Here is a 26,746-nt window from a genome sequence, read left to right as displayed (position 1 = left end):
GTTGATGCACAGAGACACTTATACTTGTGAGGCTACTGCAAGTTTTTTTGTTTGTTTTTAAAAAAAATATATTTTATTGATTTTTTTACAGAGAGGAAGGGAGAGGGATGGAGAGCCAGAAACATCGATGAGAGAGAAATATCGATCAGCTGCCTCCTGCACACCCCCTACCGAGGATATGCCCACAACCAATGTACATGCCCTCGACCGGAATTGAACCTGGAACCCTTCAGTCCCCAGACCGATGCTCTATCCACTGGACCAAACCGGTTTTGGCTACTGCAAGTTTTTAATCAGAGGAAATGGATGGTAGTTGGGAAGTCAGATGGTGTCAGAGGAGATAAGAGAGGAGATGGATTTAGGATGTTCTGGAGTTAAAACTGACAGGACTTAATAATGATAGAGAGATAGAGGGAAAAGGGAGCCAAGGTGTTTTGGTTGCTTATTGCTGCAAACTACCACAAAACATAATTAAAGGCTTAAAACAGTAACTATTTTATTATTTGCTCATGATTCTACAGTTTGAAGAGGGCTTGGTGAGGCAGCTAATTTTTGCTCTGCCCACCAGCTGGATTAAGTTAAACAGGTCTCGATTTTCGTTTGGTTCTCTGCATACCTGCTTTATGTGGTTAGCTTGGTGGTCTCAGGGAGGTTGAACTTACCTGGCAGCTGGCTTCCCCTAAGTGGCGAAATGGAAGCTGCTAGTTTTGCCACATTCTATGGATTAAAGAGCAAAGGCTGGCCTAGATCAGAAAGGGGACTACAAACAGTAGGGCATGAATATTAGGTGTGGTCCATTGGGGGACATCAAGTCAAGTATACCAGCGTTTTCTGGTTTCTGACTTTTGTACTTTCATGGATGATGATGCTATTCATAGAAATGGGAGACTCACGGTGTCGCTCCCATTTCCTCCATTAAAAAATAAATCACTGTACTCTGTAAGGAGGGTGACTATATTTCAAGCTTCTCTTCCTCAGAGTTGCTTTCACTGATCCCTCATACTGGATTAAATCCATTTGTTATGTATTCCCAAGGTTCTCTTGGTCCCGCCTTTGACAATCATCCCACTGGGGAGCATTGTCTAAATTAGGTTCCACATTCGATGCGAGCTCCAGGAGCCGTGGTGCTGGGTCTCACTGTTCCCGACCCCCATCCCAAAAGCTCAGCTCACCTGGCATACACTAACTTCTCCATTTTGTTGAATTGCATCTCATCTCAATCTTTCTCCAAATGATAGGCATTATTATGAGTAGTTCAGCTCTGGAGAAACCAACTGAAACATGTACTATATTTTTAAGTAAAAACTTTCCTAAATATAGGGCATTAGGGACAAAGCCAGCAAAGAACTGGAATAACAGCCGATTTGCAGATGCTAAATAGTTTTGATCTGTACATTGGCTGTAATATGCTGCAGAAAATGCAGAACGGGTGATGCCACCAAAGCTATTATTCTAAACACCAATAATTCCACCGATGGATGAGGAAAGACTAGGGAAAAGGTCAACTGCTCTAGTCTCCAGTGGCTTCAAGGAGTCAGGCAATATGCAGTGCTGAAAGGTGCCATGGGCAAAGGTAAAAGGATAGGAGGCCCAGCCGGTGCTGCTCAGTGGTTGAGCATCAACCTATGAACCAGAAGGTCATGGTTCAATTCCCAGTCAGGGCACATGTCCGGGTTGCCAGCTTCATCCTCAGTGGCATACAGGAGGCAGCCGATCAATGATTCTCTCTCATCATTGATGTTTCTATCTCCTCCTTTCCCTTTCTCGCTGAAATTAATAAAAAATGTATTTAAAAACAAGAAAGGAAAAACAAAGCCTCATTTTATATATAAAATCTTTTAATTTCTTTCTGTGTTAAAATACAATTAATTCAGATGCAGCAGATCAGGCGACCAGATTTCTCAGGACTCCACCGGAGCTGATTCCATCTGTATCAAACCTGGTTCTGGTCACAGAACATTCACATCTTTAATTCCAAATACTGAATGGGATGCAAATGATGTAATTAATATCTAACACACGGGTATGTGGTTACTTGGTGGTCATTGCATGAGGTATTAACAACGCAGGCTCAAAAAATAAGATGTACAATAACTTGGCCCTTTCCAAAAACAAGTGTATTAGAAAACTAAGCTTACACCTTAAATGAATTCAAAATAAATACTGATTAACTGCTAGCTCCAGTGAGGATTATGCATGCAGAGACTACTTGCATGTGTGGCTAGTTGTAACAGAAACCTTCTAGAATCCCCAAAGTGCCTCCTCACAAAGCGTGTCCTGAGTGTGAGGATGAAATGAGAATAACACATAGCTTGGCCAGACTGTTGGATCTCATGTTCCAGTTGGGTTTGGAGTTCAGTGTAATTTTTAATAGTTTCCAACAGAAAGCAAAGCAATTGCATTTTTTACTGGTCACTTCTTCCAACCTGTGAGGCCTGGAGCTGATAAGGAAGTTCAGACATTTTCTGGTTTGAGCAGATGAACCCCAGGGTTGCTCATCAGGGGTCATGGATTCCTTCAAGCTGTAGTGTCCTTTGTGGTGAGGACTTTCCCGCTCCCCTCCTCACTGCTGATCATGCAGTGCAAAGAGCACTATCATCCTAATGATGAGAGCTTCCATTTTTGCTTGAGCCTCAAGCCTTATTTCTTAGCCCTTCTCCCATTACACATCTTCAAGCTGTTCTAATGCTCATAGACACAGTATAGCGCTGCACACCAAGTTCTGACAGCAAGAATAAGCCTTACCTAAAGAGCTTATCTATGACTAGGAAACCTTCCAAAGGATGTCGGCTAGAGGAAAATCATATTACCGCCATGTAGGCAACCCATCTAAAATATAACCTATGAAATTTTAGTTTAACAATATTCTGGACTGTACCAAATAGATTAAACTATCCTTTAACCAAATGCAAATATTCTCTTGAGGAAAACCAGATGTGAGTGTTGTGGTCTACTAGGTAATAAATAGTACTATCAGTTCTATAAAGACAGACAATAGGTCTGACATTTATTGGAGTTAGTATTGCCTCTATTTAGTATCATCACAGATAACTAATGTCTGCCATGAAATCTATAAAATGTGTGGCCACATTCTTCAGGGGCATCTACAGTAGGGTTTTCTAACCTGTCAATTCAGTTTAATTTATGGCCCAGAGGTTGGGGTTGAGAGGAGAGCGTTGATTTTGGTGTGCACAGGAAAATGTTCTATAAGCCTGTTTGGCTCACAGGCACATTTTACTGTGTAAACCCCCTCTGTCACTCAGAGGGAGTCAAGAAAGCCCCCCAAATCCAGGAGGAGAGACATAGTTGGGCAGCAGAATCTGATTATCTCTGGAGCTGCTCCTCCCCACAACTGAGCAGTTGTCCTCCACCAGCCACTAAAGACCCACTCTTTACCTCTGGAGGCATCTCCTGACCCTGTGGAATGTCCACTTGTTGAACCATGCTAGACACATCTGTCTGAATCATGGCCGTGCATCTGAAAGGAGAAACTCCACTCTGGAAATCAGTTTTCATGCAGTCTCCTTCCAACAGGAATTTTTCTTCCATCCTGAAGAAAACATGAATGTAGACCACAGTCACTTACTGATCCTTCCAGGTTCGGACTCCTGATAATCTAGGCAGCTCCCGCAGCTGGGCTCTGCAGGAAGTCTGGGCTCTGCAGGAAGTCTGGGATTACATGGCCCAGGAAGCAATTTACTCCTTCCTTGTCACCTGCCTCTGAGGGACCTTTTGTTTTGTATACAAAATTGGCATGGAGCCTTGGTTCCTAAGACAGGGGGAAAGGTGTCCTGAATGGACGATGGACTGCCACAGAAAGGATACAGGGTCAGAGGAAAGGGGGCTGGGACATCTTTGGGAAAGATTCAGCTTTATCAATCTGGCTAGAATGACCTGAGAAATGAGGATGATCTCACACTTTCTACTTGATAATCAGACCTCCATCTAGCTCTGCCATTACTGCTTATGTGACCCAGGTTAACCTTTCATCCTCTCCGGGTCAATATTCTCATTCATAAAAACATGTCCACTTCACAGAGCTGTGAGGAGGCTAAAGTAGGGAAATGCATGTAAGTGCCCTTGCTTCATCCCAGGCACTCAGTGTATGTTGACTATAGGAAAAAGCATCTCATTTCACAAACTATAGGATTAGACAAAGGACTGCTGGAGCCAAAACCAGATCCCCAGAGCCATGGAAAGGTCTCTCCCCGCTCTCTCTAGGCTTGAGCAAATAGTCCAGTTAGCTGGCAGTGCTTCCTCTTAGTCTGACCACAATTCCTCTGTTCAGCTCCTGTGATGCTGCAAGGGGAAATGGCAAAAAGAACATTCTCTGGGTTCTATGATGGACTAGAGAACTTTCAGTGAGAAGCTGAGACTGATGTTATATTTTACCTTCATCCTTGGCCCCTGCTTCCATTGAGCTGTTTCACTCAATAGCTCTTAATTTCTGGTCCCTCTGCAAGAGAGACAATTAAGGAAGTAAAAAACTAAAATCAGGCATTTTTCTAGTAACTCTGAATAGGGATTAGGAAAATAGGAAACTATTGACTACAATAGTTTACATTTCACCACATTCCCCTTAGAAAGTGGAAATCTGAGGAGTATGTTCCAAAGGCTGAATCCTGGGGGGACTCTCATGAAGGGAGAGATATAATTCTTGGTGCACTTTGTAAACAACTAATATTAAGCTGCTTTGGCTCTGCCTAGGAATGCATGGTTAGCGAAGAAGAGAAAAAAAGAATAATACATGAATCTGCTCTGGGACGCCCTGAACTACATTCCTAGAGGCAGACAGGTGTGGAGCAGGAGGGCTGAATCCAACACTTTGTCATTAATTCAACTTAGATGAACTGCTCCTGGCCCTGGAGCCGATCCCCAGGAAGGATTCTGTGATGACAAGTCTGGCTCCATGCTCAAGCGCTTTCAGCTCGGCCCACCAAATAAAGTTAGCAAATTGTAAAATGTTCATCATTTCCTAATTTTGTATTATAAAATGGAATTAGGAACATAAATAGTAACAAGTAGCAAAACCCAGACCCTGTGCAGAGCTATCATCCTCTCAGCCACCTCTGCGTAGGCCAATAAGTTTGGAAAGTTTTTCACAGTTTTCAAGTTTCAGCGACTCTGCTTTCTCTTTCAGTCGCTCATCTCTGTATAATCCTGCCAAATTGGTCAGCTCGGACTCTGAAAGATAAAAGAGAGAACCAATTCATCAAAAGACGTGAGGCCCTTTGTTTCATATCTATATTTCTGGAATCAAAGCTTCTTTTACTTTATTTAATACTTTCTCTTTCAATTATATTTAAGAAACAGGAATTTATTCAAGAAACAGTACCAGGCAGCTATACTACACCAGGTGCTGAGGATTAAAGGACACCTGTGGTCCTAGAGAGCTACAGGATCTGTGCTTCGTTATAAAAGCACAGGGCTTAGTTCTTATCAATAGAACATTTGGCAGCGGAGTTGGGAAGCCTGCACATGTGCAGTAAGAGGAGACTGTTTCATGGTCCTTCTACAAATGGTATTCAGATGGCAGTTGGGAGAGAATGGAGTCCAATCGCCTGTTCCTGTCATCTGAAACAAAGACAGCTGCTTCATTCTTTCCCTTGCATTGCTGGATCATAATTCATACACACTAACTGATGCACCTACTTCTGGTGGGTAAGCCTGCTAGAGAAAGCTGGCGGCTTTCTTCATTCCCTCACCACATGTGGAGTCCCTGATTCAAAGGCCAGAGGCAGCCGGGCCCTTTAAAAAGTGAAATCATCTGGATCTGGTGACTTTTGTCTCCTTGACTAAAGGAATTTCATTTTCTCTTAATGGTGGAGAAGGACATTCTATTTTTAACCAGAACATAATCTCTGCTGTCTTCCCCAATTCAACAGTGGTTGGCTGCCTCTACTTTTTATTCTTTTGTAAAGTTTCAGAGGTAATATTAGGAGGGAAGGCCTGAAAAGCACCTCCAGAGACATGTATGAATAGGATGGCATGCTTGGATGGGCTGTGTGGCCTCTGAAAACCTCCAACAGTGGGTAGCTACTCAATGTTGAAATGACCATACTTGTGGAAATGCCATTTTAATCATTTGGAGATGTGCTATCCATTCTTAATCATCTGCCGACAGGTTTTGTTTTCCTTGGTGGAACCAGAGGCACCTGTCGTTAATCAGCAAGCTGCCTGGACACAGGAATTAATACTTAGACAGGGGGAACAATGGGCACTGGTTTCTGAATAAGCTTCTATCAACACAAAACACTGTCTGGCATTTCTGCTCACAATGATTCTATTTACACCAAGTAAGGCCCAGAGTGCGGATTAAGTGCAGGACTCCAGGGTGAGGGGTGGCTATGCATGAAAACCCTTCCTCTACAATGAGGGCTCAGGGTCTGGGCCCTCGCCCAGCAGTTGTTGGCAAAGAGCGGCCTCCTAGGCTTCAGAACAATGCGCTCTCTCCCCTTGGTGCAGTGCCTGCAGGGCCTGCTGGCCAGAGCTTGCCTTGGCTTCACAAGGATCATGTGCTGCACCCAAGTGAAAGCTCTTAGGTCCTGCCCAGCGTGTGGCATTAGCTCCATTTCTCTGGCTCCTTTGGCATGTGGGAAGCTGTTTAGGAGGCCTCTATAAAATCAGTCTATCCCTTTGGTTCTCTGGAATCACAGTTACATCAGTGTACAGAACAGATTCTGTGGCTTTGCTTTTCCTTTAAATGATTTTCTTAGGGTGTTTTTCCTTCTTCCTTCTCATCCTTTTTAATTTTTTTTTTTTAATTTCCTTAGATTTTTGGCTTACCAAGCTTATCTAAATGCCTCATTGCCTGACATCACATTCAGAAAACATTAAGGCTAGTGATTCTTACTATTTTCTTTTTTAAAAATATATATTTTATTAATTTTTTACAGAGATGAATAGAGAGGGATAGAGAGTTAGAAACATCGATGAGAGAGAAACATTGATCAGCTGCCTCTTGCACACCCCCCACCAGGGATATGCCCGCAACTAAGGTACCGGAATCGAACCTGGGACCTTTCAGTCTGCAGGCCGACGCTCTATCCACTGAGCCAAACCGGTTTCGGAGATTCTTACTATTATATTTTCTACACTGAAGACCACAGTAGCAAGCTGGTGAAAGATAACTGTACATATATGAATGCCTTTCTCAAAACGCCACATTACTTCTTGTAAAATTCAATGAAACTGGGTTTCAATGCTGTAGAGCTTGAGACCCCTGCTCCAGAGCAATGACCTTGCACAAGGTCAGTGTTTCAAGGAACCATGTCCCACACCTTACCACCATGCTTAAAGAAACCTCTCTCTAAACTGCCAGTGAATTCTTTTGCCCTTTGATGAAGCAAAAGGTCAACTAATGAATATGTTACTTTTTACAAGTTCTGTTAATATTCAATAACTTCTAAGAAAAAAATCTTTGGGAGGGACAGTATCAAAAGAACATCTTTTATTCTTTGTAAAATATTTCCCTTGCCCTCAATGCCAGTGTAATTGGACAGAGCTTGAGTCTTCAAGGTAAACGAACTCAGGCAAATTGTCAACAGAAGCAAGTCCCAGAACGTCTCCCAAGAGAACTCTGCACAAAAGCTCAGATCAGACTCTTGACAGTTGGAAGACTCCAACAGATCCCAGCCACACTTATGAGCCAGCCCCATGAGACAGTGCTGCATCCAGTCTAGCAAGCAAGGGCTCCACCACCATGGTAAGCGTTATGCCCATATCATCTTCTGTTATCCATAGAACCTCCCTAGGAAGAAGTTCATTTGTCCCCATTTCAAAGCCTAAGCTTCTACCCACTCTGCGACCCTGCTCCAGGGCCTGGAGAGGACCTCAGATCAGTTCAGACAGGCCAGGAGGCAGTTCCTGCCTATTGCTTTGGTCCATCCCAGCCCAGTGGCATGGCCACTTCCCCTGGCATCAGGTTTGTTATCTAGATGCAGCTGTGAAGGAGAAAACAGGGCAATTGTATTCATATTAAAGGATTATTCATAGAAGTTCATTCAGATTAAGCATTCTCAGGGAGAGCAAAGACATGAACAAAAGATTTAAAAAGATAATGGCTAATTTTACTAAAAACAGTTTCCACTCAGTATTTTGCCAAGAGTGAACTTTGTTCTCAAGTGGGTTTATTTTTACAATCTCCAAGTGCTAAATTTAACCTTGTTGGCTGCACTTGCTGCTGGAACCAGAGGGCAGATGCTGCTGGTTCTCAAATGGCACTTGGGTTGTGTGGAGGCTACGGACAACCATCACCATCCTTAAATACCAGAAATAGATTTTTAAGGGATGTGTGCTGATAACCCCATTTAGAACTTGTGGGTACATGCATTATGTTTACTCACTGGATTTTTATTTATATCTGGAGACCGCAAAACCCCGAAACTAGGCCTCATGGGGATGAGGACAAAAGCCTAGAAGCCACCTTATAGTGGGTGCAATCCTTATTATAAGCTCTTTGCATAGTTCCCGTTGGGGTATGTGTGTGTGTCTGAACAATGTGAAATGCAGATTTGCATCCAGTTCTTGTAGAAAGCAACCCGTTTCAAACCCTCCCAGGGTCCAAAACATGGGGAGTGTTCAGGACACACACTATGGCCTTTATGTGATTTGGATCCACAAATATATGGCCTTTTAGTCAAAGGCCTTTATCTTGCTCCATTTTCTTTTCTGATTTTTTAAAATCTTGCAAAACCTAGTTTAACATGAGGTAGGGTACTTTCTGAACCCCCAGACTTCTCAATAAAAAAACAACTTCCTCCTGCTTAATTCCCCCTGCATCCCAGAGTCATTGCCTACCATGCTCCGAATGCACCTGAGAGTCCAGCTGCATGTTGGGGGCAGAGACAAGGTCCCTAAGGACTAGGGTTAGGACACTAACCCTGTTCTGTGATTCCTAAGCCTCAGCATTTTCATTGTTTTCCAGTTCTGAGAATCCTCTCTTCAGAAGACACTTGCTGAACACCTGTTCTGAAACAAGGGCCAGGTGCCTGAGACACAAAATTAATAAGACATGGTTCTTGTCCTCAGAGACCCACAGTCCAGCATGGAGACATGTGCCTACGGGACACTAACACTATGAGAGCAGTACTCTGTTGACAGGCTGGGCAAAGTGCTTTAAGAACACACAGGAAGGAGAGATTAACATGGGGGTGGGGCTGGGATGCATGATGGGTCAGCAAGGGCTTAGCAGCACTGTGACTGAAGAGCTAATTTTATCAGACACTTTTAGATGTTTAATAATACCCAGTACACGTTTTTAAAAATGAGAGCTTGTTTTTAAAAAATTAACCAAAGCCAAGTTTTATAATAAATAGTTATTAATGGTATAATAGTTATTAATGGTACTTGTGCATGTGTGTGTGAATTTGTGTGTATGTAGAATTCAAGTGGGATGAAAAGTGAACTTGGCTGAGAGACAGAGCTACTCTAGCTACCAGCACTCCCCATTAATACTCACTGAAATTAAAAAGCCAAGTGACAGACACTGTTACCCAAACTGTCTTCTCGAGGGAAACGGAGAGAAGGCCTTCTCAGACTCACCCATACTGACGGGGCAGACCCAGGGAGGGTCCCTTTTGTTCTCTGTAGCCTAAGCCGACACGAGGGGAAGGGAGGGGGCATGTGACTCAATGCCAACAGCCTGCAAACCTTTGATTTGGCTCAAAAAGTAGGCTGGACCTGGCCGAAGTTGTTAGGCATTGTCCCAGGCGCCAGGGGGTTTCAGATTCAAGGGCGCATGGCTGGGTTGTGGGCTCTATCTCTGGGGCATGCAGGAGACAGCCGATGGATGTTGCATTCTCACATAGATTCCCCCCCCCCCCCACCCCTTCCTTCCTCTCTCTTGAAAAATCAATAAACTATTCTTTAAAAAGAAAAATAAAGTTAGACTGGATCAGACAGATTTCCCTATAGGGATTGGGAATTAGGAAAGTGGACCAAACCAGGTAGCCAGGAGAACTTCCAGAGGAAGCTTGTGATGTAGAAAGGGGCCAATAACTGGGGTGGCTAGAGGAGTTGGAAGACTGACCATGGCAAGATAAGGTTATGAAGGAGGAGAGCTTGAGGAAGCAAAAGAGGGCAGTTGGTAGAGAGGAGAGAGGGGCAGATGGGCAGAGAGAAGTAGAGACTCGGAGGCAGAAAGACAAAAAAGCGACTAAGATTTCCAAGTCCTGGCTACATGTGTCCTGTCAATAAACTTCCCTTTTTTAGAGTATCCTGAATGGGCCTCTGTCCTCTCTCTGTTCATATAAGTATGTGCGACCCAAACAAGGAGAGGAGGGGTCAGGAAGCTGGGGATGCCTTTTGGAAGCATGGCCACCAGCTAAAGCTCCTTTTAGAGTCTCTTACTTTGTTGTTTCTCCTTCCAGCAGCTCGTCTGGATGTAATCGATGTAATCCTTCTCTATCGTCTTCTCCAGCTCACGCAGAGATGCTCCCCTGTAGACCTTATCAAAGTTTTTATCCACAAAGTAAGGCACCTGCAGGTTCTGGGTTTCTCTAGAAATGGTGTAGCCCATGGTCCTGAAACATGGAGAGAGGGGCTCAGGGAAGCTTGTTATGTTTGGCAATGTTACTCAGCACCGGCCGCACAGATCTCATGGTCACAGTTACCGCTTCAAAGGGCAGATGTGGATGTTGTTGTCTAATGCACCTAACATTTGTAACTTCCCTAGCACAGAAGTGATTGTAATGTTGTCATTATTGCTGTTCTATGAACATGTTCATACTGTGGATTCACTTCAGCATAGTTACTTTATTCTCTTAAAGAAGCCACCCCGCTTATATTGCTTTCGATGCTAAAAGTAGAATGCTAATGCTTAAAAAACAATTTGGATATTGTGTAGGATTAGCATGGTACCTGGCACAGAATAGGCTATTGGTAAATGTTGGTCGAATAAACTGATTGTTACAATACACTGTTTATAAATAGCCAGATAGCTTACACCTAGCATCAATCTTTAGGACAAAATAAAACCTACAAACATAGCTGCTCAGTGATAACTGCAAAAAATTAAGAAAAAAAAATTGAATGATGCTTCTGGGTTAACTCTCTGTGGTCTAAGATATCCAATGGTATGTCCGGTGAGAAACATTGGCAGGTCTGGGTTAACTAAATTCTAACCATAGAGTAGTTTAGAAGGGAACTCAAATTCCAGTGAAAACAATGTGACAGCAATGTGCACAATGCAAGGTGATTTTACTCAAACTGGACAAATTCTATCTCAAACGAGTTATAGTTGACCTTTTCCCAGCCTTCTCCTTTGCCCTCTCTACTTAAGGATCTTGCCGAATGTCTCAGAGCTCAGGCCATGACTGCTCTCACCTCCCTTTGGGAAGCTGTTAGCAGGTTTCTGACTGCCCCACTACCTGACAAGAAAGGAGGTAGCAGTAGCATATGGAAAAACTTGGGAAGTCAGGAAATGGAGGGAATCAGGCCAATGTAATCTAATAGTAATGACCTATCTCTGAGTCTCAGATTTCTTCTTTGTAAATGAAGATATTGACTTAAAATGATAGTTTTCAGCCTATAGTGATCATCAACAAAGACTGTTCCTATTGCCCTGGCTGGGCAGCTCAGTTGGTTGGAGTGTTGCCCCATACACCACAAGGTTACCGGTTAGATTTCTGGTCAGGCAAATACTTAGGTTTCGGATTTGATTCTGGGTCAGGGTGTGTACAGTAGGCAACCGATCAATTTTTCTCTCTCATATCGACGTTTCTCTCCCTCTCTCTCAAATCAATAAAAAACATATCATTGGGTGAGGACAAAAAAAAAGTCTTAAAAAAAAGATTCTTCCTATTATGTATTGCCTCACCGACTGCATTTTGTAAGGTTTTTGTCTGCTAAACTATAATAATAAATAATGACTAATTTATCATGATTAATTTTTTAAAATAATGATTCTTGAACCTTCATTTGGACCAGGATAATCTGGAAGGCTCATTGAAACTTAGGTCACTGCTCTGGCCAGTTTTGCTTAGTGGTTAGATTAGAATATCAGGATGCAGACTGAAAGGTTGCAAGTTTGATTTCTGGTCAAGGGCATGTGCTTCAGTTGCAGATTCCCCAGCCCCAGTAGGGGCTCGTGCGGGAGGCAACTAATCTATGTGTCTCTCTCACAATGGTGTTTCTCTCTCTCCCTCTCTTCTCCCCTCCTCGCCCCCCCCCCCCCCTTCCTCCTTTCTACTCTCTAGAAATCAATAGAAAAAATACCCAAATATCCTTGGGTGAGGATTAAAAGAAACGACACTGAGGTTCTCATCCTCAGAGTTTCTGATTCCATAGATAAGGAGTAAAACCTAAGAGTATGCATTTCTAATATATTTGTGTGTTTTTTAAAAATATATTTTTATTGATTTCAGACAGGAAAGAAGAAGGAGAGAGAGAAACATCCATGATGAGAGAGAATCATGGATCGCTGCCTCCTGCAAGACCCTCACTTGGGATCGAGCCCACAACATGGGCATGTGCCCTTGACTGGAATCGAGCCTGGGACCTTTCAGTTTGCAGGCCGATGCTCTATCCACTGAGCCAAACCAGCTAGGGCAAGAGTATGCATTTCTAACATGTTGCCAGTTGATGCTGATTATGCTCTGGGGACTAACTTTGAAAAATGAATTAATTGAAATAATGAATGGAAGAAATTAAAATATTCCTATGAGAGCTCATAATCTGCATGCAATACAAAATTACAATGGTTTTCTATATTTTCAGCAAAAGAATGTGATCCTATGGTTTTCTATGGAGCCTTATTATGAATAAATATACTATGTTTGTAATTTCTTAAATTTAAAATCACTGGATCTCAGTTACTGTGTTCCCAGACCCAGGAGGGAGAGGGCGGGGGAGTCCAGCAATCCTATCACAAGCTCAGTAGGCCCTTTCTAACATGGTGTAATAAGGATTTAATCTGAACTTGGAGTTATTTTATTAATCCTTCAGAAGCCAGTTGTTGCTGTCTTGCAACTGACCAGATGATGTCGCTGTACAACAAAACAATCCATATCCTGAGCACACTGGAAACTGCCTGCAGTATTTTTGGTAATCTTTGCACTATTACTATCCAACTGTTCCTTTAAGTTACAAAATCTGTGCTTTTATAACAAAAGGTGAAATGAAATGTTAGTTATGTATAGGAAAAACCTTCAAATCTTTTACCATTCAGATTGTTGTTAAGATTCATAAATATTTGACTTACGATTTGTAGAATAGACTGTATGGTGGATTAGTAGCTAGCAGCTGAGTAATTACAGATATAATCACAATCACAAGAACTGGAAGTAATTGAATAAATGCAGAATACGTATTCTGGAAAAGAAAATATATTTGGTGTAAGTGTTCTTCATCAATATAAAGCTTATAGAAAATAAGATTCTTTTCCCAAAGAAAATGCAAATTAGCTGAAACCGGTTTGGCTCAGTGGATAGAGCGTCAGCCTATGGACTGAGAGGTCCCAGGTTCAATTCCTGTCAAGGGCATGTACATTGGTTGCGGGCACATCCCTGGTGGGGCATGTACAGGAGGTGGCTGGTCGATGTTTCTCTCTCATCGATGTTTCTAGCTCTCTATCCCTCTCCCTTCCTCTCTGTAAAATATCAATAATATATATATATATATATATATATATATATATATATATAGAAGAAAATACAAATTACCAGTGCACCGCCCAAAGCGCAAGGCTTTTTTGGGAAGGCTATTCTTTGCAGAGAAGTATCAAACAACTCTGTTCTTTCTGCTGAGAAATTTGAAGGAGGCCCACCTACAACCTGATTGACACCCAGTAATTCTCCTGTATTCCCCTTTTCTAAAAAATATATTTTATTGATTTTGTACAGAGAGGAAGGGAGAGAGAGAGTTAGAAACATCGATGAGAGAGCGTCATCGATCAGCTGCCTCTTGCACACCCCATACTGGGGATATGCCCGCAACCAAGGTACATGCCCTTGACCGGAATCGAACCCGGGACCCTTCAGTCTCCAAGCCGACGCTCTATCCATTGAGCCAAACCGGTCTGGGAAGCAGACACTCTGGGTGAGTCTGCCCAGACTGTAACTCTCTGGGGTCATGTTAGTATTATATAACCTCGTTATCGGTCACAGCTGAACAGACTGGGGGACATCTAACCTGGCAAGGATAATCACCTTCCCCACCCTACAGGAGTCTGAGATTGAGATCTATCACCAGTGACTGCTAGATAGTCACTCTTAGGCACTGGGGATTGGCCATTTGCAAAGGGAATTATGACAAACCAGGCTGATTACAGAGAACAAAGCAGATGAAAAGAGGTGGGAAAACTGGAAATAATATGGCCCCAACTAGTCACGGAGAGCACAGTTGTGTGGGTGCCTGACAGCACCCTAGGGCCTGGTTTTCATCTATCATGAGACACAGCTGCACTTTCTGCCCTTGAGCTTCATGAGACCTCCTAGATCTCTTACCTTAAATTGGTAATTTGTATTTTCTGCATTCAGGAAAACCTCCATTGAAGCATCCCACAAGGGAAATAGTTTCCTGGGACAGCCACCAAAGATGGCTAGGTAAGAGAGTTACTATTCTGGCCTATTTGAGTCAGTTACCCAGTTCTTCTTACCATTCATTGCCTCTGCTTTTCTGAAGCACATTTCAGTAACATATTTTCAAGTTAAATTTCTAACACATGATCAGATACCATAAAGGCAGCTTAGTACAGTGTTTATGAGCAGCAGTTCTGTCCTCCCGACGTACCTGAGGCTTATCTTCTTCCTCCTCCTTCCGTGTCTGCATCCTCTCATGTCGGTGGCGCCGGCGGTAATAGTGGGTATCATCTGTCACGTTTGAAAACATATGAATGTTTCCTGGAAAAGAAAGAAAAACCTTTAGTATGTGATATGGCAAACCCTTCTTCCGCCTTTCCAAGGTCCTTCCTCCAATTAGGTTCTCTGTGGTTAGAATATTGTCCCATTTTACCCAGTAGAAAAATAGGGCAGTAGGTGAGCCAGGTGAACCAGCTGGAGATGGAAGGCGCTTAGCTCTCCTGCCTTTATTTAAATAGTCCTTTATAACCAGTGAGTGAGGAACCCCAAAAGGTGAGTAAAGAAAGAGCATCTGGGCCATGAGTCTTGTCTGCTTCCTTGCCCAGTATCAGAATCTTTAATAGCAACTCAAAAAATTCATCTTACTTCCTGGGCATTTAATTATCCCAATTTTCAACTCTCTGGTGGTGCTTTTCTAACTTTTATCTTTATATAGCTACTATTTTGCAACAACAACAATAATAATAACAACAAATGGAATTTGGTACTTATTTATAAAGCACTTAAAAATATCTAATCCTCACAGCAGCCCTGTGAGGTAGGTATGAATAACTCCATTTTTTCAGGTGATGAAACAGGATAAGAGAGACTGTGTGATTTGGTCAAAATCATGCACAGTTGGAGGCTAGAGACTTGCTTCAAATCCCAGTTCACCTGATTCCAAATTCCTGCTGTTTTCATCATACCATGTCCCTCTGTTCAGATCTTCAAACAAGAGCTTGCGGATACATAAATTTTTTCATGATAATTTTGGGATACTGACCTGTAGGAAATTGCCCTCCAAAGAAGACATTGAATAACTCTTCTGGAGTGATGTCAGCTTCAAAGTCTCTGTAATAATGATAAGGTCTGGCTCGAGGGGCAGTGAAAGTCACCTGTTGTTCATCTCCATATTCATCATAGCGGAGTCTCTTGTCCGGATTGCTAAGTACTGCAAAGGCATTTCCTATTGCTGCAACCAAAACAAAAGAGTTCCTGAGTACATAGTCTTTGCTATAGCTGAAATAGCTAAACTATTTCCCTTGTGGGATGCTGAGGGTGATCACAGTAGCCACAATGAAAAGCCCAGAGTTGATTGGTGCTGAATAACTTCACAGGGACCTAAGGGAAGTGTTTGGCCTAGAAAGTTCACCAAAGTGCTTGCCCTTAAAATTTTCCATGATCTAGTTTGAAAAGCCAGAAACAACATTGCACTCATGATGAACTAAGAACTATTGCTTTCATTCATCAAAAATGTTCTTATTTCATTTGAGAGCTATAGCTTATTATTGGAAACTAGAGGCCCAGTGCATGAAATTTGTGCATAGAAGAGGGGGGATGGTCCCTCAGCCCAGCCTGTACCCTCTCGCAATCCAGGACCCCTGGGGGGATGTCCCCCTACCCTGGGGATCAGGCCTAAACTGGCAGTAGGACATCCCTCTTGCAATCCAGAACTGCTGACTCCTAACAACTCACCTGCCTGCCTGATTGCCCCTAACCACTTTCCTGCCTGCATGATTGCCCCTAACTGTTCTCCTGCTTGCCTAATCACGCCTAACCATTCTACTGCCTGCCTGATTGTCCCTAACCAGTCTCCTGCCTGCCTGATAGCCCCTAACCACTCCTACGCCTGCCTGATCACCTCCAATTGCCTCTGCTTCGGCCTCTGTCATCAGGGCTTTTATCTGGAATGACATCCAGAAGGTTGTTCAGTTGTCTGGTCTAATTAGCATATTATGCTTTTATTATTACAGGTAGTTCATACATAAGTAGTAGTGTTCTACTTTAAGTATAGAAACAATCTCCTGAATGAAATAATCAGTAAAATTATTGTTTGGCTAAAAGCAAACTCCTTACTCTTATAATCTTATTCAGCTTCCTTTACAAAATGGTCTTTAGAAATTAATGAGAGATCAAAGACTGAATAAATTACATATGCTTATCATCACCTCTCCTCCCCATTTGTCCAATTTCATTTAAATAAATAATCCATACCTCTAATTAAAGAATGCCCCCAGAAAAGCCTTTTTGTTTGTTTGTTTTTGTTAATTCTCACCAGAGGATATTTTTCCATTGATTTTTATTTTTTTATTATTATTATTATTTTAAAAATATATTTTATTGATTTTCCAAAGAGAGGAAGGGAGAGGGATAGAAAGCTAGAAACATCGATGAGAGAGTAACATTGATCAGCTGCCTCCTGCACACCCCCTACTGGGGAGGCGCCCGCAACCCAGGTACATGCCCTCGACCGGAATCGAACCTGGGACCCTTGAGTCTGCAGGCCGATGCTCTATCTATTGAGCCAAACCGGTTTTGGCTTTCCATTGATTTTTAGAAGAGAGAAGGAAAGACAGAAACATCAGTGTAAGAGAGACACATCAACTGGTTGCCCCCTGCATGAGCCCCACCAGGGCCCAGGCTGGGGAGAAGTCAGCGACCAAGGTACGAGTCCCTGACTGGAGTCACACCTGGGTCCCTCTGGTCCACGAGCTAACGCTCTATTCACTGAGCCAAACTGGTTAGAGCAGGAGAACCTTTTAAAGCCTCCCTACCCCCTGCCTACCTCCGAGTCGGTTAACTCTATCAGAACACAGTCAGAAAGAGCATTTCTTTATGATTCTTTTACCTATGTGATTATTAAAAATTTACAGCAATAAAACAGCTAAATAGAAAAAAAAACACACACAAAAAAACCTAAATAAAGTTGCTTAAACATTAACATTTCTTGAAATGTGGCAGGTTTTTCAAAGACACAGCATTGGTCTGTGAGGCGCCTTACATGGAGGTGTAAAGAGAAGGTTGGTCACCTATTTGTTTCCTTGTGGAAACTGTGGGGAGAACTAGATTCACAATGGCACATAGTCTGAGGCAAATGGTGACTTAAATTTCTCTAGTCTATAATTTTTTAATTTTTCTTTTGAAAAATTTCAAATCTATAAACAAGTTGAAGAAGAGTACAATAAATACCTGTATACCCTTAACCTAAATTAATCAATTTTGCCACATTGCTTTCCTTAACTCTCTATCTATACGTACATACGTATTACATATACATTTCTTTTGCTGAGCCATGGGAAGTAGGCCACATTATAACACTTCACCCTAAATATTTCAACATATGTCTCCTAAAAAGAAAGACCTTCTCCTACATGATCACAATACCATTATCACAGCTAAGAAAGTAACATTATTACCCAATAAATCCATGCAAGGTTTATGTACTGCATTTGGCTTTACATCTCTTTAGTTTATTTTAATCCAGAACAGTCTCTCCAAATTACTTGCTTTTCATTATATTGAGCTTTTTGAAGAGTAGCTCAGTGTTCTTTGTAGAATGTCTCATATTTTGATTGTTTTCTCAATATTAAATTCAGGTTAAACATTTTGGCAAGAATACCACATAGGTGCTATACTACATAATGTTAGGTTGTTTTAGTACTAGTAATATTTGGTTAAAGTGGTGACAGTTAGATATCTCCATTATAAAGTAATTTCCCCCTTTTGTAATCAATATTCTGTGGGGTGATACTTTGACATCATATGAATATCCTATTCAACAACCACTTATCATCCATTGGTTTTAACATCCATTGATAATCCTTGCCTGAGTCAATGACTTCACTGCCAGTGAAGTAAGATTTTTATTTATGTATTGGGTCAAAAATATTTTTAAGAATGTTTCTTAAAGTATCATGGAAATCAATGGGGAAAAGTTTACACAGATTTTTCATATGAACATGTTAATAACAGGTTTCATGAACAAAGAGCTCCATGGCCAGAGAAGTTTAGGAATGCTGTCTGGGCCCTACTAGCAACCGGCCACCAGCCTATAAGTTCCACGAGAGGAATCATGTTTGTTTTATTCACCATGACATCTGGTACATATATATTCAATAAATATTGTGTAATCAATGGATATACAGTTCCAAAAAGTATTTAACAAAGAAACCAAATATTTTTCCAAAAGAAATTAAGGTGAAGTGAATGAAGACAGGAGGAAGCTATTTTGATAATCACTGTTTAAGAGGTGTGGCAGGGGGAAAGAACTCTGCTGTGGCTTTGTAAAGGAATTACAGGAAAGTCTGAAAACAACCTGTTATGAGAGAACATCACAGGAAGGGCAGAAGTAAGCCCTCATTCAGGACCAGACCTTTGAAAGCATCTGTTGCTCCAGGAGCACAGTTCTTGTCAGGGTGAAATTTCAGGGCAAGTTTTCGGTAAGCTTTCTTAAGCTCTTCATCATTGGCATCTCGAGAAACTCCCAGAATTTCATAGTAATTTCTGCATTTCTTGATCCTAAAAACACACATCAGAAACATATATGTCTACAAAGGCCTCTTTTTTTTTTTTTTTTAACAAGTAATTGCAAAATAATACACTGATCCTCCCTCCAACTGGTGAGCCCTAAAACAAATTTAAAAGAAAATTGCTGAACACATTAATGAAACATTCAAAGTCATTAACAATGTCCTCCCACTGAGAACTCAGTGCCTTTCATAGTATTTTTACATATAACATTTTATTCTTTCTATATTCCTGCAAGTGAATAGAACAACTGTGCTAACTCTTACTATCAAGGTGCAGGCTAGGGTCCTGAGAGTTGAGCCACAAGAGAAATGCTAGAAGAAACACCTAACCACCCTAATTTTTATGCATTTCTCTCTCTCTCCCTCTCTTTTTCTTATGGCTGTCTTTTTGAAAATATATATTTTATTGATTTTTTTACAGAGAGGAAGGGAGAGAAATAGAGTTAGAAACATCAATGAGAGAGAAAAATCGATCAGCTGCCTCCTGCACACCCCCTACTGGGGATGTGCCCACAACCAAGGTACATGCCCTTGACCAGAATTAAACCTGGGACCATTCAGTCCCCAAGCCGACGCTCTAAACATTGAGCCAAACCGGTTTCGGCAGTTTTTATTTAAAAAAATTTTTTAAAATATATATTTCAAAGAGAGATAGAAACATCAATGATTAGAGAGAATCATCAATCGGCTATCTTTTCCAGGCCCCCGATTGGGGATTGAGCCTGCAATCTAGGCATGTGCCCTGACCATGAATCGAACTGTAACCTCCTGGTTTATAGGTTGAAACTCAATCTCTGAGCCACACTGGCCAAGCAGGCCACTGTATGATTTTAATAATTTTAAATTTACTGAAGCTTGTTTTATGACTTAACATATTATCTATCCTGGAGAATATTCTAAATATATTTGGGAAGAATGTGTATTTTGCTGTTTTGGGGTAGAATGTTATATAGATGTCTGTTATATCTATCAATAGTTGATTTTTCCTGCCTCTCTTATAGAAGCAGGAAAGATACCTCAAATTACACTCCACTACTCCATTTCTACCTAGTTCTGCCCAAGGCCAAGAAGCTATTATGCTTCAATAATAATAATAATCTATAATAATAAAAGCATAATATGCTAATTAGACCGGACATCCTTCTGGACAAAGCCAAAGCTGCAAGGGAAGCCCAGGTCCCGGGTGCCAGAGGGAAGCCAGTGCCAGCAGTGAGGGGAAGGAAGGCCTACTCTAGCATGAATTTCATGCATCGGGCCTCTAGTAATAATAATAAATAATAAGCCGAAACCGGTTTGGCTCAGTGGTAGAGCGTCGGTCTGCGGACTGAAAGGTCCCGGGTTCGATTCCGGTCAAGGGCATGTACGTTGGCTGCGGGCACATCCCCGGGTAGGAGATGTGCAGGAGGTGGCTGATCGATGTTTCTCTCTCATCAACGTTTCTGGCTCTCTATCTCCCTCCCTTCCTCTCTGTAAAAAATAAAATATATTAAAAAAATAATAATAAATAATAACAATAGCAGTCAATACTAATAGTATAGCACATTGTGCCAGGCATTCTATGTAATAAAGATATTATGCAAATTGACCCTCACACCCTCAAACAAAGATGGCCACTCCCATGTGGTCAAAGATGGCTGCCACAAGATGGCCGGCAGGGGAGGGTAGTTGTGGGTAATCAGGGCAGTTGGGGGTTACCAGGCCAGCAGGGGAGGGCAGTTGGGGCAATCGGGCTGACAGGGGAGCATCCCCCCAGGGGTCTCTGATTGGAGAGGATGCAGGCTGGGCTGAGGGACACCCACATCCCTAGTGCACGAATGTTCTACAAAAAATCACTAAATTAATCCCATCACAGGCTCACCTTTGTACCCCAAGCAGCTGCTCCTTAGTATAAGTGGCACTCCCCTCACTCTGCCAGGTCTGATTCCACTCGTTCTCGGACTTCTTTTCCTTTTCCGCCTTCATGCAGTTACAGCAACCACAGGGATCATGACTTTCAGGAGGTCTGTCTTCTGGGTATTTGTTTCTTCTAACTGCATCAATGTAAGCTGCAAAGCAACAGCCCCTCCATTAGGTCTCAGTCTGACCTCCAAATCAACTTTGCTACCTGCCTTAGTCACCCAGGAGGCTGTTTGTAGGTATGAGCAGATGAGGGCTAGGCTACTGACATCGTGCTGACTTTTAAGCATCCATATAAAAACAAACATTTTCCTTGAGAAAACAATACAGAGAATATGGAGGCAACCATGAAAAAGTTATAGTAACAGAAACATAGAGCATAATAATGTCCACCATAACTACAGTGGTCAGTCAGCAAATAATTTTGACTCAGAACCAGAAAAGGTGCTCAAGAGTTGTCTGCCCAATACCTTGCCTTTAGTGCAATGCTGTGGGAAGCCGAATTCTCTGTGGTCCATGGTCAGAAGTGACATTGCTTATAAAAGAATAGTTTTTGTTGCAATTCCCCCCACCACTTTTAAAATAGAGATGAATTCAATTATTTTAAATTAATGTTTAAGACACTGTTTAAATAGATCAAGGATATGTACAGGTAAGATCTACTCCTGATCATAAAGACATCATAAAGGGAGAGAATTCAATTAATCATAACACCTGCAGAATGTAAAGAGAACCAGAGTAATCCAGTCAAAGAAGGCAAGTACTCACGTTCCATCTGGAGGATATGGGGAAGGTTTTAAAAACATCCTTCTGCTTAGCACCCCCTCGTGACTATGCACTGCTCCTTACCCAACTTTCTTATCCTGGGCTCAGGTGTCTCTCTAGCTTCATCTCTCACCACATGCTCGTTGCCAGTCTGTGTTCTAGCCACACCAAACTCCTTTCAGATCAGCAGTGCTTTCTCTCTTCTCTGTTCCTTCTGCCTGCAACTTTCTTCCACTAGGTCAGCCTGACTAACTCCAACCACTCGGGATGTCATCACATGTAACACTTTCTCCATAAGGCCCCCTCTGACACCAGGCCATGTTTGGTTCCTTGTCAGTGTGCTTCCCAGGACTGTGGATAGCCCAGGACTTACTGGCCCTGCTTTGTAATTGGCTGTGTACCTGTCATACTCCCTTAGTGAACTAAGAGTTCTGTGATCTCAGGGGCCCATGCCTGTCAAGTACCTGCTGCGGGATCAGCAAGCATAATGCAGGATTCAAAATAGGTATTGGATCAATACTCTTTGCTTGACTGTGGGATAGAAAAAGCCGGCCTGTCGGCCTTAATGCGGGCTGCAGAGACAAGAGCAAACTGAGACCAAGGATCCAGCAGCCCAGTTTGGTAGCGAGGATGAGGGCCGGGAAAGAAAGCTGCGGGAGACCTCATAGCCTGCGGGGCCTCCGGACACCCAGGTGCAGGCCGTCTGACCGCCGCGGGGCCTGGGCGGGGCCTGGCGGGGCGGGGCTGGGGGCTGGAGGCAACCAGTCCTCACGGATGACTCAGGCTGCGGGTCGGTTCCTCAGCCTGAGCCAGCGCTCTTGGTTTCTGCATCCTACCCTGGGCGGTCCACCACCTTATCCGGAACCCTATAGGCCTCCATTCTTCATCTCAGGCCCCAAATCACAGCCCTCGGACACCTTCAAGGTCCCCATCCCTGATCTCTGCCGAACCCTGCCCTGTCCCGCCCTAAGACAGTGTACCTTCCGTCCAGCGCTCCCCGCTGCCCAGAGTAGCTGCCATTTCTGGTTCCCAGTCAGCAGGTCAACCGAACCTCCCCGGCGCCTGAGGCTGAAAAAAGGGGGCGGGACAAGAAGCGCGGGGCATGCTGGTCATTGTAGTCCAATCCATGGAAGCTGCGGGACATTGGACTACAACTTCCGGCAGGCTCCAGGCAAGGGGCAGTCGGAGACGCTGAGGAGTAAGGGGTTCTTACTTTGCGAAAGCGAGGCCTGTAGGGTGCGTGGCTAGTGGCTCACAGCAGGAAACCATGGCGCAGATTTTCCTCATCTGCAGAGTAGGGGAGTGGCTTTGGCTCTGCCTAAAACTGGGGACATTCAAGGAGGCGCGATGAGATTCTGCCTGGAAAAGGCTTTGCAAACTATGAGCTACAGCGTGACAGTATGACTATTTTTCTCCTCAAGATGTCATTTTAAAATATACATAAATGCGCCTTGGCTGGTTAGCGCAGTTGGTTAGAGCATCATCGGGATATGCCAAGGTTGCAGGTTCCATCCCAGGTCAGGGCACATAAAAGAATAAAAATAGTGAATGCATAAAAAGCAAGTTTCTCTTCCTTCCTCCCTCCCTCTCTCTCTCTCTGAGATCAATAAATAAAAATTTAAAGAAACAAATATACATCAATGCCTGTTGGAGATTCAGAGACAGGTTTTGTGGATGCTGAACCCAACCCTGGGAACTTAAGAGCCACGAAAAGTAGAAAAGTGAAGTAGATTTTTGTGGTTAGAGAGCAGACTGGGCACAAGGTCATTAGAGGAACCACTAGAGGTCAGGAGTAGAGAAAGAAAAAAAAAAAGAGCAAGTACTTATTAGAGTCGGTCTTTGCTGTTCTTTATCCTTCATCCCCTCATATTCCTGGGCCCTTCTGAGGCTTTTCTTCTCTCTTTCACCCCAGTAGTTTCCTTGGCTCATTCCCTTTTCTCTGAAAGACCAGACCCTAAAAGATTAGCAAAAAGAAAAGAAAGAAATAGTCCTGTTTTCCCTCACTCAGATTTGCATGGAGACTTTTAGCAAAGAATAAAACCAGTGCTTCATAGGTAGATGGTAGTGTCCTTACTGACTTATGCCCCCAGGTGAGTTGGGATGGCCAGAGATCAGGTGTGCAAAAGTGAAAAATTATCATGGTCTTCTCCAAACAAAAAATTACCCGGAATTCATTGAGATCTTATCCAGGAAGACCAAATCAGTTATGTCAATTATGGCAGTGTTTCCCAACCTTCTCTCATGATGAGAATCACCTGGTGGAGTTGTTAAAACACAGATTCCTGAATCCCAACTAAGAAGTGCTAAACTAGAATTTTTGGGAACATATAGGTAAAATTGCATACCTAACTTAGTGCTCTGTATATAACATCTGTCTTAGAGCACTAGTTAAGTATACAATTTTACCTATATGTTCCCAAAAATTCTAGTTTAGCACTTCTTAGTTGGGATTCAGGAATCTGTGTTTTAACAACTCCACCAGGTGATTCTCATCATGAGAGAAGGTTGGGAAACACTGAATTATGGTATCAACCAGTATCTACTTAGACAATTGGAGTGGGTTGGGGAGATCACAGCCCTAGACATAAACTGAAAGGAACAAGCCTTCAGTATTATACATCCCTCTAGCCATGGCCCTGGAATACATAAGCATCAGCACACTCAGAAGGCTGGGTTCTGAAGGAGCCATCTGTGCTCTGAAGACGAGAGACCTGATCAGAGAGACCTGATGTAGTTTTGGGAAACTAGACAGATTGCTCTAGAAGATGGACAGGGAAAGATGGGGTGTGCCTTGTAGTCCAGGGGCACAGGGCTAAGGTCTAGAGGTACTCAGAGATATCATAGTAGCATGAAGTTAGAGATATCTGGTTGAGAGTGGCAATGCTAGAGCACTGTAGTGGGTGATTGGATTGAAAAGCCATGCTATGAATTACGGGGCTACTTAGGAGTAGAGTTCAGGTTTGAGAAAGCTGGACAAGCCTTGGCAGGTGTTCTTAGTGATTAGAGCATCTGCCAGCACACTGAAGGGTCTTGGGTTTGATTCCTAGTCAATAGCATGTACCTGGGTTGCAGGTTGGATCCCTGACCCCAGTCAGAGCATGTGGAGGAGGCAACCAATTAATGTGTCTTTCTCATATTGTTCTCTCTCTCTCTCTCTCTTTTCCTCCCTCTCTCCCTCCCTTTTTCCCTTCCATTCTCTCTAAAAATCAATGGGGGAAAATATCATCCGATGAGAATTAACAAACAAAAACAAAATGCCGGGCAAGATTTGGGAAACTGGAGCCTCTTGGACATGGTTGGTATCTCTACAGCCTTTCCTATCATTCTCTGAAACCTCAGTTCCCCCTTTTTATTCTTGCAACCTTCTCAGATTACCCTTCAGCTCATTTATACCTCAACAAACAATTCTAGATGAATTTTTCTGACTCGATCACCAACAATTTTTGACTCCAAACCCCAACATTTAGAACACAGTTCTGTGCCATGTTTTGTTTAAGCAGAACAACCACTCAACAAAATAATTCCCACTGTCAAATTCAGTCTCTGTGTTTGGTAAGCGGAAGCTGTGGACTCAAAGGGTTTATAATGGTGTTGTCAGGAGAGAGTAACAGCAGGAAGAGTGAGAGAGTGACTGGGAAGGATATAAGGGAAGGGAAATTGGGATCTCTAAGGCAGTTCACAAAGATAAGAAGGTATAGAAGTTCAAAGGAGTGAGAAAGGACATCCACAAATCCAATGGGATACACTGATCAGAGACACAGTTTTCCAGCAGATCAAATAGAATTAAGTAGTACTAGCATGGCTTTGGGAAATTGTGCACAGGAACTAGGCCAAGGGGGGAGGGGCAGGGGTCTGCTGTAGTTTTGTTTTTGTACACTAAATTATTTTACCCAGAGCCAGCCTCAGATTTCTATCTGTTTTCTCTACTTACTTTTAGAAATGCTTGTTGAACTGTAGTGAATTTTTTTTTATATTTTATTGATTTTCTTTCAGAGAGGAAGGGAGAAGGATAGAGAGCCAGAAACATCGATGAGAGAGAAACATTGATCAGCTGCCTCCTGCACACCCCCCACTGGGGATGTGCCCGCAGCCAAGGTACATGTCCCTGACCAGAATCGAACCTTGGACCCTTCAGAACGCAAGCCAACACTCTATCCATTGAGCCAAACTGGTTTTGACTATAGTGAATTTTTTATGGCAATAGTGAGGTTTGCTGTGTGCCCTATATGATTGAGATGCTGCCCCATCTAGGCCTGGAAGAAAGATCCTGAGTAAATGATCCCTCTGTCTGACTGTGCACCTGAACTAGTTTGCTGGTTGCCCTCTCACAGGATGTGGGAAGAAGTGAAAGGAGGACACTTTACAGCAACCACCCTCCCCCCATCACCTGTTCCTGCTTTGGGACCATGTAGTCCTGTGTTAGAATAGGGAGGAAGTGGTCTTATAAATGGCCACCATCCTGTTGTCTAGACATTAAGGAAGAGATACGGTTTCAGGGACGCTTCAGGAGCTGCAGAAGGCTGCGCTTGGATTTCCTGTTAGGGGTGGAGTCTTGTTTTTGCATAAATAGTAGGATCCTCCAGCAGATACCCCACTCATATAGTTTGCTAGCCAGCTGAATTCAGCATTAAGTGAATTCATCCTCAATCCCTTCCAAAAGGATAGTTATTTATTTAGCAACCGGAATATCAGCGTGATTAATAGTACTATAGCGTCAGTTTCCAGGTGAAAGCCTTTCAATCTCATTAGTACCAGTTCACCCTTTATCCCCGACATATAAATAGCTTATGACTAACAGCTGGTGTTTGCAGGACATTGTCCAGGGTCAGGGGACATTGTGATCTTATAATGGAGACATCAACTGAGTGAAGCCCATGGCCTTGACATAATCGCTGTAGAATGATAAGCAGCCCATGGCAGTCAGAATAACAACTGAAACAGAATCCAGTGCTTGTAGACATTGTTATGTCACCTGGAGAGTTCTACCCCAATGATGGA

At 42.8% G+C, this 26,746-nt stretch overlaps 1 protein-coding gene across 11 annotated transcripts; it reads right to left on the bottom strand.

Moving 5' to 3' along the window:
* Positions 1–1,820: 1,820 nt before the first annotated feature.
* DNAJC18 (DnaJ heat shock protein family (Hsp40) member C18) lies at positions 1,821–22,834 on the bottom strand. Of its 11 annotated transcripts, none has more exons than XR_014795119.1 (11): positions 22,729–22,834; positions 20,946–21,132; positions 18,931–19,076; positions 15,562–15,750; positions 14,731–14,840; positions 13,202–13,311; positions 10,351–10,523; positions 5,038–5,184; positions 4,393–4,456; positions 3,397–4,299; positions 1,822–1,981 (listed from the first exon to the last, which is right to left on the bottom strand). XR_014795119.1 is itself a non-coding variant. In XM_084885103.1 (9 exons), the coding sequence occupies exons 1-8, from the start codon at positions 22,766–22,768 to the stop codon at positions 5,060–5,062; spliced, it is 1,080 nt and encodes a 359-aa protein (XP_084741229.1). In that variant the 5' UTR covers positions 22,769–22,834; the 3' UTR covers positions 1,822–4,456; positions 5,038–5,059. The 11 variants fall into 11 exon arrangements, 4 of the variants coding, with proteins under 4 accessions (XP_084741227.1, XP_084741229.1, XP_084741230.1 ...); XR_014795121.1 differs by having other exon boundaries at positions 1,829–1,945; XR_014795118.1 differs by having other exon boundaries at positions 1,822–4,299.
* Between the last annotated feature and the right edge of the window lie 3,912 nt (positions 22,835–26,746).

The sequence above is a fragment of the Pipistrellus hanaki genome (genome assembly GCF_964339955.1).
Source record: "Pipistrellus hanaki genome assembly, chromosome: 5".
NCBI lineage: Eukaryota > Metazoa > Chordata > Mammalia > Chiroptera > Vespertilionidae > Pipistrellus > Pipistrellus hanaki.
Note: the sequence above shows the minus strand (reverse complement) of the source record. Positions and strands in the feature narration are given on the sequence as shown.